Source organism: Notolepis coatsorum, assembly GCF_963971535.1.
Source record: "Notolepis coatsorum genome assembly, chromosome: 11".
NCBI classification, from domain to species: Eukaryota; Metazoa; Chordata; class Actinopteri; order Aulopiformes; family Paralepididae; genus Notolepis; species Notolepis coatsorum.
The window spans coordinates 121,610,704-121,625,434 of record NC_140175.1 but is presented as its reverse complement, the minus strand read 5'-3'; the positions used below and the strand labels follow the sequence as shown (position 1 = coordinate 121,625,434).

Here is a 14,731-nt window from a genome sequence, read left to right as displayed (position 1 = left end):
CCTAATAATCTTGTTCTAGAAGCACAATCCAGTACAATCCATTGATACCAGGAAATCAAATACCATACAGTACATTTCATCTCTCTTTGTTGACGGGTAATATTAGTCCCTAATGTCTGGAAAACAGCCATGTGACCTCCTTGCATAAAAGGTGGAGATAGAAGTGCCCTAAATATAACTAATATAATAATTCATAACCAATCTCCAAGTTATCTCTCGTCCAGCCAAAATGTTCCCCCACCCCTAGTACTATTGTATGCGGTGTTGTGGGAGAGAGGGATGCCTGTTTATTTGAACACAGCATTCGACAGTAAACCTGAACTTTATATGATAAATAATTAGGGCTGTACCGAATGAGTCTTTTTTTTATTTATTAAATCAACTTTCTCATCAGTTTCGTCAACATAAATAATCCAATAAGGGCACGGTTGGTATGAAAGTGATGGTGACGTCTTATAGTATAATATTATAATAGTAGTGTAGCCTAATCTTTATCTGCAACTGTGAAGAAAACCCCCATTGATTTAAACAGATTGAATAGACACATAAAAAAAAAGATTTAAAAAATTATAATTTAGGCGACTGGGTGGCGCAGCGGACATTGCGCTAGTCACCAACGCAAGAGACACCGGTATCGAATCCGGCTGTCAGCGTTGCCTCCGGCTTGGGCCGGCCGTCATACTAACTCAATTGGCAGAGTCAGCGGGAGGGGAGTCGATGGGTGGTAGTCTGGTCGTTGTGAACAGCGACTCCTACAGGTCGGTCAGGGCGCCTGCACAGCAGAGACAGGAAATGGCGGGGGCAGTGTGAGCCTCCCACACGTCACGGCTCGGGCACATTGAACGTGCACGAATTTCACGCACGGGTTCCTAGCGGGATTGCGCGCCTGGCCAGACACACAGAGTCCGACTACAGAGCGCGCTGCAGCACGGAGCCCTCCATAAAACCAGCAGCAGCAGCTCTCTCTCTCTCTCTCGTCTCTCTCTCTCTCTCTCTCTCTCTCTCTCTCTCTCTCTCTCTCTCTCTCTCTCTCTCTCTCTCTCTCTCTCTCTCTCTCTCTCTCTCTCTCTCTCTCTCTCTCCTCTCTCTCCTCTCTCTCTCTCTCTCTCTCTCTCTCTCTCTCTCTCTCTCTCTCTCTCTCTCTCTCTCTCTCTCTCTAGAGAGAAAACGAGAAAGAAAGAAAGAGAGGGGGAGAAAGAGACTGGAGAGAGAAAGAAAGAGAGGGGGATAAAGAGACTGGAGAGAGAGAAAGAGAGAAAGAAAGAGAGGGGGATAAAGAGACTGGAGAGAGAGAAAGAGAGAAAGAAAGAAAGGCAGGGAGAATAAAGAGAGAAAAAGAGAGAGCTGTACTGTATTGTACCCATTCTGCAATCTGTTAATAAAATTTCCAATCAATCAATCAATCAATCGCGTGGCGCACGCCTCCCGCGCCGCCTCGAATCCGATTGAAGCGGAAAAGATAGCTTGCCGCCCGCGAGGCGCGCTCCCCGCTTGCGGCCAGTGTGCACAGTAGCGTCCATTAACATGGGAGCGGAAGTCAAGCGGCAGCCGCCCGTCCGTCCGTCCGTGTTCATTCGTGTGCTGTGTGCTAGGGCCATTACACCTCTCCAATGAGAGTCCGCGCTGGCAGGTGAAAAGATGTGACAGGCTGCCTCCTCGTGTACCGGAGGGGACACGTGATGCAAGGCTTCTATCCTCCCTACGACCCGGCCAGTGGGAGGTAGGGATGTCCCGATCCGATCACGTGATCGGAATCGGCGTCGATCACGTGCTTTTCAGAGTATCGGGGATCGGGAAAAAATAATAATAAAAATCGGCAGTCAAAAAAAGAAAATTTTTATTCAACAAACATGACCATGTCCACGTCTTAAACTCATACGGAGGCCTTAGTTTTGGTTTTTAAATTACATATAATATATCATCATTAATGTATTTATTGTCACACAGAGCAGAATAATTATCCACAACAAACACATTCCCCTTTAATTTTCACCGTTGCAACAAACATTCCCTTTAATTTAGACGCTACACGCTACACGCGACCACAACAACAACACGTCGCTCCCGAAACACGGTTAATATCCACTGACTTGAGCAGCTAGACTTAATGTCAGAGGTTTGGAACTAAGCATTTTAAAATATAAAGTCAAGCCAGTTGCAATGTTTGCAAGGAGGAGATTCCGCGTGGAGGAAAAACTCATGAAGCAGCAGGCTGGAGGCGAAGTTTTCAGACTAAATTTTCACCTGGAGGATAACGTTACGTGACTGAGGTTTATCGTCGGCGTTTCAGACCAGAATGGACCATTACGTAAGTCGAACACTGAATGTATACTAATGTGCAAACATATATTGAAACTTTTAATATTTCTTATATGAAGCAGAAGCACATTTCTCAGGGTGAATGTAATAACAAACGCCTCCGCGCTCGCGCCCCCGGACTATTATAGGCAACAGATGGGCTTGTCTCACTCTGCCAGTTTCTGACAAAAATGCGTCAAAATTGATTACTAATGTGAAAGATCGGATCGGAAACGATCGGATCGATAGATATTTAAAATCACATGCTCGGGATCGGATCGGAAGCAAAAAAAGGCGATCGGGACATCCCTAGTGGGAGGCATAACGATCAGGACAGGACAGGGAGAATTGGAACGAGAGGAAATTGGGATGGGAGAAAAATCACAGAAAAAGGAGGAGAAAAAGTCGATAAAAAAAATATACACATTTGTATTCTTTTATTAAAAATTTAAATTTCGAATGTCAACATTATGATCGAAGCTTCGAAGCATTCGGTACAGCCCTATAAATGGTGAACTGCTCAGTCCTGAAGCAGCAGTATTCTACCATGTTGTTCCTGGTCTCACCACCTAGGGGGCAGTATTCTAGAATGTTGTTCCTGGTCTCACCACCTAGGGGGCAGTATTCTACCATGCTGTACTGGTCTCACCACCTAGGCAGCAGTATTCTACCATGTTGTACTGGTCTCACCACCTAGGCAGCAGTATTCTACCATGCTGTACTGGTCTCACCACCTAGGGGGCAGTATTCTACCATGTTGTCCTGGTCTCACCACCTAGGCAGCAGTATTCTACCATGTTGTCCTGGTCTCACCACCTAGGGGGCAGTATTCTACCATGCTGTACTGGTCTCACCACCTAGGCAGCAGTATTCTACCATGCTGTACTGGTCTCACCACCTAGGGGGCAGTATTCTACCATGCTGTACTGGTCTCACCACCTAGGCAGCCGTATTCTACCATGTTGTACTGGTCTCACCACCTAGGGGGCAGTATTCTACCATGCTGTACTGGTCTCACCACCTAGGGGGCAGTATTCTACCATGCTGTACTGGTCTCACCACCTAGGGGGCAGTATTCTACCATGCTGTACTGGTCTCACCACCTAGGAAGCAGTATTCTACCATGCTGTACTGGTCTCACCACCTAGGGGGCAGTATTCTACCATGTTGTACTGGTCTCACCACCTAGGCAGCAGTATTCTACCATGTTGTACTGGTCTCACCACCTAGGAAGCAGTATTCTACCATGCTGTACTGGTCTCACCACCTAGGAAGCAGTATTCTACCATGCTGTACTGGTCTCACCACCTAGGGGGCAGTATTCTACCATGCTGTACTGGTCTCACCACCTAGGAAGCAGTATTCTACCATGCTGTACTGGTCTCACCACCTAGGGGCAGTATTCTACCATGCTGTACTGGTCTCACCACCTAGGGGGCAGTATTCTACCATGCTGTACTGGTCTCACCGCCTAGGAAGCAGTATTCTACCATGCTGTACTGGTCTCACCGCCTAGGGGGCAGTATTCTACCATGCTGTACTGGTCTCACCACCTAGGGGGCAGTATTCTACCATGCTGTACTGGTCTCACCGCCTAGGTCTATGGAGTCCCGCTCGCCGGCTCTGGCCTGGCTGACTTTGACGATCTGCATGCGGAGCAACTCGATCTTGGTGCGGCTGTCTTGTAACATCTGCTGGGCCGTGGACAGCATCTTACGGTCCTGGAGGAAACACATGGAATGGACATGTAATAATAATAATAAATAATAATAATAATAATAATAATAATAATAATAATAATAATAATAATAATAATAATAATAATAATAATAATAATAATAAAAATAATTCTAAAAATAATAATAATAATAATAATAATAATAATAATAATAATAATAATAATAATAATAATAATAATAATAATAATAATAATAATAATAATAATAATAATAATAATAATAATAATAATAATAAACTGTATTTGTAGAGCACCTTTTGTACAAGAATTGCAGCTCAAATTGCTTCACAGCAGCAAAAAAAGACAGGTATACAAAATTGGCATAACAGAATTGACAAAAAAGTGCAGACATAAAATAAGTATAAAATAGACAGCAGCAAAACAGACAAAGTCATGGTAAGACATAGAACATTAAATCACATATTTTCATATTAGGATCTAACATCCCAATAGGCCTCTTTGTTTACAGTTTGATTGTCACTGATACACATCTGTAGCTTTTAGGGGTGTAAAGGTACACATATCCGTACCGAACCGTTTCAGTGTGTACCGTACCTTACCGAACGGCTGTGTACTACCGAACAAATACAACGGTATGTTTCACAATCTAATATAATTATTTAATTTTTTCGTTTTTCTTTTTTTTACAAGTCGATTATTAATTTCAATATAGAATATTCATGGGGCGGCTAGGTGGTGCAGTGGGCAAGGCGCTCACCACCAATGCTGGAGACGCTGGGTTCGAGCCCAGCTCTCAGCATTGCTATCAGCTTGGCTGGTCGTTCATACTAATACAATTGGCAGTATTAGGGGGTGGGAAGCTGATGGGTGGGGATCGGACGGTGTGGACAGCGACTCCTACAGGTCGGTTGGTGCACCTGCGCAGCAGAATCAGGAAGCCACGGGGGCGGCGTGCCCTCCAAACGCAGACCCCCGACGCTGAGAGATTGCGCTGTGCAGGTGAAAAGATGTGACTGCTGCTTCCTCGAGTACCGGAGGGGACACGTGATGCAAGGCTTAGTCCACATTGCAGCCGGCTTGTGGGAGGCATGGCCTAACAGTGTTCGAGACAGGGGAGGGTAGAATTGGACGATACGAAATTGGGATCGGAGAAAAATTGAAAATGGGAGAAAAAGTAGATCAAAAAAATATATATAGAATATTTGTTGACAGCCCTACAAGTACAATTAGTTACTGCACACTACATCACCCCTGAGTGGAACATGGAAAGCCAAATTTTCCCCCACTGTACCGAAAACCCGTACCGAACCTTGACTTCAAAACCGAGGTACGTACCGAGACTTTAACCTACAGAGACTTTAACCCACAGAGACTTTAACCTACAGAGACTTTAACACACAGAGACTTTAACCCACAGAGACTTTAACCCACAGAGACTTTAACCTACAGAGACTTTAACCCACAGAGACTTTAACCTACAGAGACTTTAACCCACAGAGACTTTAACCCACAGAGACTTTAACCTACAGAGACTTTAACTCACAGAGACTTTAACTCAGAGACTTTAACATACAGAGACTTTAACCTACAGAGACTTTAACCTACAGAGACTTTAACCCACAGAGACTTTAACTCACAGAGACTTTAACTCACAGAGACTTTAACCTACAGAGACTTTAACCTACAGAGACTTTAACTCACAGAGACTTTAACCCACAGAGACTTTAACCTACAGAGACTTTAACCTACAGAGACTTTAACCCACAGACTTTAACCAACAGAGACTTTAACCTACAGATACTTTAACTCAGAGACTTTAAACCACAGAGACTTTAACCCACAGAGACTTTAACCCACAGAGACTTTAACCTACAGAGACTTTAACCTACAGAGACTTTAACTCACAGAGACTTTAACCCACAGAGACTTTAACCTACAGAGACTTTAACCCACAGAGACTTTAACTCACAGAGACTTTAACCCACAGAGACTTTAACCTACAGAGACTTTAACCTACAGAGACTTTAACCTACAGAGACTTTAACTCACAGAGACTTTAACCTACAGAGACTTTAACCTACAGAGACTTTAACACATAGAGACTTTAACTCACAGAGACTTTAACTCACAGAGACTTTAACCCACAGAGACTTTAACCTACAGAGACTTTAACTCACAGAGACTTTACCACATAGAGACTTTAACACACAGAGACTTTAACTCACAGAGACTTTAACTCACAGAGACTTTAACCCACAGAGACTTTAACCTACAGAGACTTTAACCTACAGAGACTTTAACCCACAGAGACTTTAACCCACAGAGACTTTAACCCACAGAGACTTTAACCCACAGAGACTTTAACCTACAGAGACTTTAACCTACAGATACTTTAACCTACAGATACTTTAACTGAGAGACTTTAACCCACAGAGACTTTAACCCACAGAGACTTTAACCCACAGAGACTTTAACCTACAGAGACTTTAACTCACAGAGACTTTAACCCACAGAGACTTTAACCCACAGAGACTTTAACCTACAGAGACGTTAACCCACAGAGACTTTAACCTACAGAGACTTTAACACACAGAGACTTTAACTCACAGAGACTTTAACCCACAGAGACTTTAACCCACAGAGACTTTAACCCACAGAGACTTTAACCTACAGAGACTTTAACCTACAGAGACTTTAACCTACAAAGACTTTAACCCACAGAGACTTTAACCTACAGAGACTTTAACCTACAGAGACTTTAACCCACAGACTTTAACCAACAGAGACTTTAACCTACAGATACTTTAACTCAGATACTTTAAACCACAGAGACTTTAACCCACAGAGACTTTAACCCACAGAGACTTTAACCCACAGAGACTTTAACCTACAGAGACTTTAACTCGGAGACTTTAACCCACAGAGACTTTAACCTACAGAGACTTTAACCCACAGAGACTTTAACTCACAGAGACTTTAACCCACAGAGACTTTAACCTACAGAGACTTTAACCTACAGAGACTTTAACCTACAGAGACTTTAACTCACAGAGACTTTAACCTACAGAGACTTTAACCTACAGAGACTTTAACACAGAGACTTTAACTCACAGAGACTTTAACTCACAGAGACTTTAACCCACAGAGACTTTAACCTACAGAGACTTTAACTCACAGAGACTTTACCACATAGAGACTTTAACACACAGAGACTTTAACTCAGAGACTTTAACTCACAGAGACTTTAACCCACATAGACTTTAACCTACAGAGACTTTAACCTACAGAGACTTTAACCCACAGAGACTTTAACCCACAGAGACTTTAACCCACAGAGACTTTAACCTACAGAGACTTTAACCTACAGATACTTTAACCTACAGATACTTTAACCTACAGATACTTTAACCCAGAGAGACTTTAACCCACAGAGACTTTAACCCACAGAGACTTTAACCTACAGAGACTTTAACTCACAGAGACTTTAACCCACAGAGACTTTAACCTACAGAGACGTTAACCCACAGAGACTTTAACCTACAGAGACTTTAACACACAGAGACTTTAACTCAGAGACTTTAACCCACAGAGACTTTAACCCACAGAGACTTTAACCTACAGAGACTTTAACCCACAGAGACTTTAACCCACAGAGACTTTAATCCACAGAGACTTTAACCTACAGAGACTTTAACCTACAGAGACTTTAACCTACAGAGACTTTAACTCAGAGACTTTAATCTACAGAGACTTTAACCTACAGAGACTTTAACCTACAGAGACTTTAACCTACAGAGACTTTAACCTACAGAGACTTTAACTCAGAGACTTTAATCTACAGAGACTTTAACCTACAGAGACTTTAACTCACAGAGACTTTAACCCACAGAGACTTTAACCTACAGATACTTTAACATACAGGGACTTTAACCTACAGAGACTTTAACTCAGAGACTTTAACCTACAGAGACTTTAACCTACAGAGACTTTAACTCACAGAGACTTTAACCCACAGAGACTTTAACCTACAGAGACTTTAACTCACAGAGACTTTAACCCACAGAGACTTTAACCCACAGAGACTTTAACTCACAGAGACTTTAACCCACAGAGACTTTAACCCACAGAGACTTTAACTCACAGAGACTTTAACTCACAGAGACTTTAACCCACAGAGACTTTAACTCACAAGAGACTTTAACCTACAGAGACTTTAACCCACAGAGACTTTAACCTACAGAGACTTTAACCTACAGAGACTTTAACCCACAGAGACTTTAACCCACAGAGACTTTAACCTACAGAGACTTTAACTCACAGAGACTTTAACTCAGAGACTTTAACCTACAGAGACTTTAACCTACAGAGACTTTAACCTACAGAGACTTTAACCCACAGAGACTTTAACCTACAGAGACTTTAACCTACAAAGACTTTAACCTACAGAGACTTTAACCTACAGAGACTTTAACCTACAGAGACTTTAAACCACAGAGACTTTAACCCACAGAGACTTTAACCCACAGAGACTTTAACCCACAGAGGCTTTAACCTACAGAGACTTTAACCTACAGAGACTTTAACTCACAGAGACTTTAACCCACAGAGACTTTAACCTACAGAGACTTTAACCCACAGAGACTTTAACTCACAGAGACTTTAACCCACAGAGACTTTAACCTACAGAGACTTTAACCTACAGAGACTTTAACCTACAGAGACGTTAACTCACAGAGACTTTAACCTACAGAGACTTTAACCCACAGAGACTTTAACTCACAGAGACTTTAACTCACAGAGACTTTAACCCACAGAGACTTTAACCTACAGAGACTTTAACACACAGACTTTAACTCACAGAGACTTTAACACACAGAGACTTTAACTCACAGAGACTTTAACTCACAGAGACTTTAACCCACAGAGATTTTAACCTACAGAGACTTTGACCCACAGAGACTTTAACCCACAGAGACTTTAACCCACAGAGACTTTAACCCACAGAGACTTTAACCTACAGAGACTTTAACCTACAGATACTTTAACCTACAGATACTTTAACTGAGAGACTTTAACCCACAGAGACTTTAACCCACAGAGACTTTAACCCACAGAGACTTTAACCTACAGAGACTTTAACTCACAGAGACTTTAACCCACAGAGACTTTAACCTACAGAGACTTTAACCCACAGAGACTTTAACCTACAGAGACTTTAACCTACAGAGACTTTAACCTACAGAGACTTTAACTCAGAGACTTTAACCTACAAAGACTTTAACCTACAGAGACTTTAACTCAGAGACTTTAACCTACAGAGACTTTAACTCAGAGACTTTAACCTACAGAGACTTTAACTCACAGAGACTTTAACTCAGAGACTTTAACCTACAGGGACTTTAACTCACAGAGACTTTAACTCAGAGACTTTAACCTACAGAGACTTTAACCCACAGAGACTTTAACCTACAGAGACTTTAACCTACAGAGACTTTAACTCACAGAGACTTTAACCCACAGAGACTTTAACCTACAGAGACTTTAACTCACAGAGACTTTAACCCACAGAGACTTTAACCCACAGAGACTTTAACCCACAGAGACTTTAACTCACAGAGACTTTAACTCACAGAGACTTTAACCCACAGAGACTTTAACTCACAAGAGACTTTAACCTACAGAGACTTTAACTCAGAGACTTTAACCTACAGAGACTTTAACCCACAGAGACTTTAACCTACAGAGACTTTAACACACAGAGACTTTAACTCACAGAGACTTTAACCTACAGAGACTTTAACCCACAGAGACTTTAACCTACAGAGACTTTAACTCACAGAGACGTTAACCTACAGAGACTTTAACCTACAGAGACTTTAACCAACAGACTTTAACTCACAGAGACTTTAACCCACAGAGACTTTAACCTACAGAGACTTTAACTCAGAGACTTTAACTCACAGAGACTTTAACTCAGAGACTTTAACTCACAGAGACTTTAACCTACAGAGACTTTAACCTACAGAGACTTTAACCTACAGAGACTTTAACTCACAGAGACTTTAACTCACAGAGACTTTAACTCACAGAGACTTTAACTCACAGAGACTTTAACCTACAGAGACTTTAACCTACAGAGACTTTAACTCACAGAGACTTTAACCTACAGAGACTTTAACCTACAGAGACTTTAACCCACAGAGACTTTAACCCACAGAGACTTTAACCCACAGACTTTAACCTACAGAGACTTTAACCTACAGAGACTTTAACTCACAGAGACTTTAACCTACAGAGACTTTAACCTACAGAGACTTTAACTCACAGAGACTTTAACCCACAGAGACTTTAACCTACAGAGACTTTAACCCACAGAGACTTTAACCCACAGAGACTTTAACCCACAGAGACTTTAACCTACAGAGACTTTAACCCACAGACTTTAACCTACAGAGACTTTAACCCACAGAGACTTTAACCCACAGACTTTAACCTACAGAGACTTTAACCCACAGAGACTTTAACCCACAGAGACTTTAACCCACAGACTTTAACCTACAGAGACTTTAACCTACAGAGACTTTAACTCACAGAGACTTTAACCTACAGAGACTTTAACCTACAGAGACTTTAACTCACAGAGACTTTAACCCACAGAGACTTTAACCTACAGAGACTTTAACCCACAGAGACTTTAACCCATAGTAAATACCAATGGTTCCTTCATATTCCTTCCTTTGCTGATCCAGACTACCAGGCGCCCCGACCGAACTGTAGGGGTCGCTGTCCACAACGCCCAGGACCCACCCACGGCTCCCCTCCCCCTAACTCAGCCAAACGAGTTAGTATAGCGATCAGCCCGAGCCAAGGCAATGCTGACTCTCCGGGAGTCGAGACGCATAATGTTGTGTTAATTCCACAACAAGATATATGTAAGGGATAATGTATAGCTACGAGGTCATTGTCGCAAAATAATTAACCGACACAGAGTTTAAACGTCAGTGAAGGTCAATTATTTTGCGACAATGACCGAGTATAGCTATACATTATCCCTTACATTATCCCCTACCGATATTGGCATTAAAATGTGATATCGGAAATGATCGGTATCGGTTTTTTTACATTTATTTAACCTTTTATTTACCCAGGCAAGCAAGTAAGAACAAATTCTGATTTTATTTATTGTCAAAGGTATGCATAATGTGTTTTTTTTTATTTTTTATTTTTTTCTCCTTCTTTTTCCGATTTTTCTCCCATCCCACTGTTAGTCGTTATGCCAATTCCCAACCCCCTTCCTGGTTGTTGCGCACTTTCCCCTACTGTTGGTCCGAGAGGCCGGAGACTGTCCCATGCTTTCCTCCGACGCATGTGCAGCCAGCCGGCAGCCAGCCTGGCAGCGCAGATTCTCACTGGGAGAGTGTAACGTGTGGAAGGTCGCACTACCTCTCACCAGATCCTACCTTCGCTGAGCAGGCGCCCCGACCGAACTGTAGGGGTCGCTGTCCACAACGCCCAGGACCCACCCACGGCTCCCCTCCCCCTAACTCAGCCAAACGAGTTAGTATAGCGATCAGCCCGAGCCAAGGCAATGCTGACTCTCCGGGAGTCGAGACGCATAATGTTGTGTTAATTCCACAACAAGATATATGTAAGGGATAATGTATAGCTACGAGGTCATTGTCGCAAAATAATTGACCGACACAGAGTTTAGAACACCGAGGCGCAGCCGAGGTGTTTTAAACGTCAGTGAAGGTCAATTATTTTGCGACAATGACCGAGTATAGCTATACATTATCCCGCTCATTACATGGCTAACTTACTAACAATATACCTAATTCATCGACAAGACGAGATCAAATGCAGACGCAATTGTTCTGTGGCTCTGTCAGCCCAAATAAAGTGATTATTATTATCGGCAGCCGGCAGGTCTGTGGTCTGATTCCTCCTTCAGAAGCTCTCACATCTTGGAATAAAAAACAATGCACTGCTATGGTTCACCAGTTACCTTAAAGATAGACATCAGTCTGTATCCTATAATGGGATAAATTCTCCTTTTCTTCCTTTACTTTGCGGTCTGCCCCAAGGTTCAATTATTGGGCCTTTGTTATTTTTGTTATATATCAATGACCTCCCTAACGTCTCAGACAGGCTGTCGAAAATTTTATTTGCAGATGACACAAGTGTATTCTATTCACATAAAGATCCTGATACCATCATTAGGGTCATAAATGAAGAACTTAACAAACTATCAATTTGGTTTAAATGCAACAAATTATCACTAAACATAAAAAAAACGAATTTCATTTTTTTTAGTCTCAAATCTGTGATTTTTAACTCCTCATCTAAAGTAGTGATCAATGACATCCCCATAGCTAGGGTGTGTTCTACACGATTCCTTGGTGTTCCGCTTGATGAATCCCTATCATGGAAACCTCATATCACAGCCATAACTACAAAAATGGCCAAGAGTATTGGTATTCTTGGAAAAACACGTCACTTGCTGAGCACCGAGGTTGCCACAATGTTATATTACTCTATGGTTTACCCATATATCAATTACTGTAATTTTGTTTGGGGTAGTACTCATCAGACCAAACTTGAGCCCATATACCGTCTGCAGAAACTAGCTCTAAAAATAATCAGCTGTGTTCAACGAAGTCATTCTTCTCAGCCTCTATTCCATAAGTTAGGTATACTCAGTGTTTATCAAGTGAATCATCTTCAGACTGGTTTATTTGTGCATAGTTATTTAAACAGAGCCCTTCCCCCTTTCTTTCATGACATGTTTGCCCACAATCACCAAATTCATAATTACCCCACACGTAGTTCCTGTTTGCTTAGACCACCCTTTTCCCGCACTTCCCAATCTCAGTTTTGTTTGCTCTACCGAGGGTCAAAGTTGTGGAACTCTTTGCCTCCACATATTTTGGAATTTTCTTTTCTGAAATTCAAAAGAGCACTGAAATCTCATCTCCTAGAGCACCAATATTTCCCATATGGACTTCCTTTACAAACTGTGGTCTGATGGCTTGTTGTATTTTGTTATTGTATTTTTGTTTTATTATATATTCTTCCTGTCATTAATTGTTTTCTCTATACCAGAAATCGTATGGCATGGGTGCCTGCATCGGTGTCTATGTAGGCCTGCTTGTGTGTGTTTGTTTGTTTGGGGGGGGGGGGGGGGGGGTTATATTTTATCTTGATATAATGTAATTTTGCTTCCTGGTGAATGCCACATGCAAGCCCCTTGAGGGTTTTTAGGCAATTCTCCTACACATCCCTTGTGGATTATATTGTATTATATATGTAATTGTTTTTATATGTGTAAATAAACAAACAAACAAACAAACAAGTGTGTGTAGTGGGCTTGATTGGTCCAGCTGCGCACAGCGGTCATTATTGTTCGGCAGAGGTCCGTTATCGAGTAATATCGGACCTCTGACGAGCGCTATTGACCAATCACAAGCAAGCATTTCGGCGAATGTGAAAACGCCATGTAATAAGTAAGGGATAATGTATAACTACGAGGTCATTGTCGCAAAATAATTGACCGACACAGAGTTTAGAACACCGAGGCGCCGCGCCGAGGTGTTCTAAACGCAGTGAAGGTCAATTATTTTGCGACAATGACCGAGTATAGGCTATACATTATCCCGCTTATTACATGGCTAACTTACTAACAATATACCTAATTCATTTTAAACCATCGACAAGACGAGATCAAATGCAGACGCAGTTGTTCTGTGGCTCCGCTGTCAGCCCAAATAAAGTTATTATTATTATCGCCGGCAGGTCTGTGGTCTGATTGCACTGATGAGTGCAGCTGTGCATATGCTGAGCTTAGCTTTCGTGACTGCGATCTAAATGCTTGATTGTGATTGGTCAATAGCGCTAGTTACCCGTATCACCGGTGAATATATCGAAAAATAATTCACCGCTGTCAGGGGCAACGAGCGCTATTGACCAATCACAATCAAGCATTTCGGCGAATGTTAAAACGCCATGTAATAAGTAATGTTAATTACCTGAAATTATTCCGTTTTTTTTGGGGGGGGGGGGACCCCGCATATATCGTATCGGTTGATATCGGTATCGGAAATTAAGAGTTGGACAATATCGGTATAGGTAAAAAAGCCATCGAACATCCCTACTCACTACCATATCTGATTTTAAAGTTCAAATTAAGGGCATTTTAAAGAATGAGATGGGAGAATGTCGATGCTTCACTGCATAATGTGGTGTTATATTTTATATTTATTAACTTGACCTTCTCTCCCCAGCAACCTCCTGCAAAGCCTCACCGTCCCTCTTTCTACCTTTTTTTACCCTACCTTCCAATCTCCCCCCAATCCCATTCAATCTTGTTTGTTGCAGCTCAAATGTATCCCCTTGCCCCACTTTGCCTTTTATGTCTCCGTCTGTGTTTTGTGTATTTGTATGTTTGTTTTTGTTTTGCTGCCATTTTGGCCAGGTCTTGCTCGAAAAAGAGATCATTGATATCAAGTGACTACCTGGTAAAATAAAGGGTAAATAAAAAAATTGAAAATTCAATCTGGCAAATTAATATTAATAAATGAATATCTAATATTCATTGAAAATGCAATTGTTGTGCTTTCAAAGCATCAAATCTATTTAATACAGGCATATCATTAATTATGAATATATATTTCTACCTCTCCTCATATTGTACTTGTCAACTTGTGCTCTCTCTTGTGCCTACTTTTAACTAGGCTT

At 41.7% G+C, this 14,731-nt stretch overlaps 1 protein-coding gene across 1 annotated transcript in view; it reads right to left on the bottom strand.

The window, feature by feature from the left end:
• The window catches only part of pkn3 (protein kinase N3), a 229,440-nt gene that overhangs the window by 124,814 nt on the left and 89,895 nt on the right, over positions 1 to 14,731 (bottom strand). Inside the window, exon 4 of the mRNA XM_084324775.1 lies at positions 3,890 to 4,019. Within this exon, the coding sequence (XP_084180901.1) occupies positions 3,890 to 4,019 (130 nt within the window). The remainder of the gene's footprint in view (positions 1 to 3,889; positions 4,020 to 14,731) is intronic.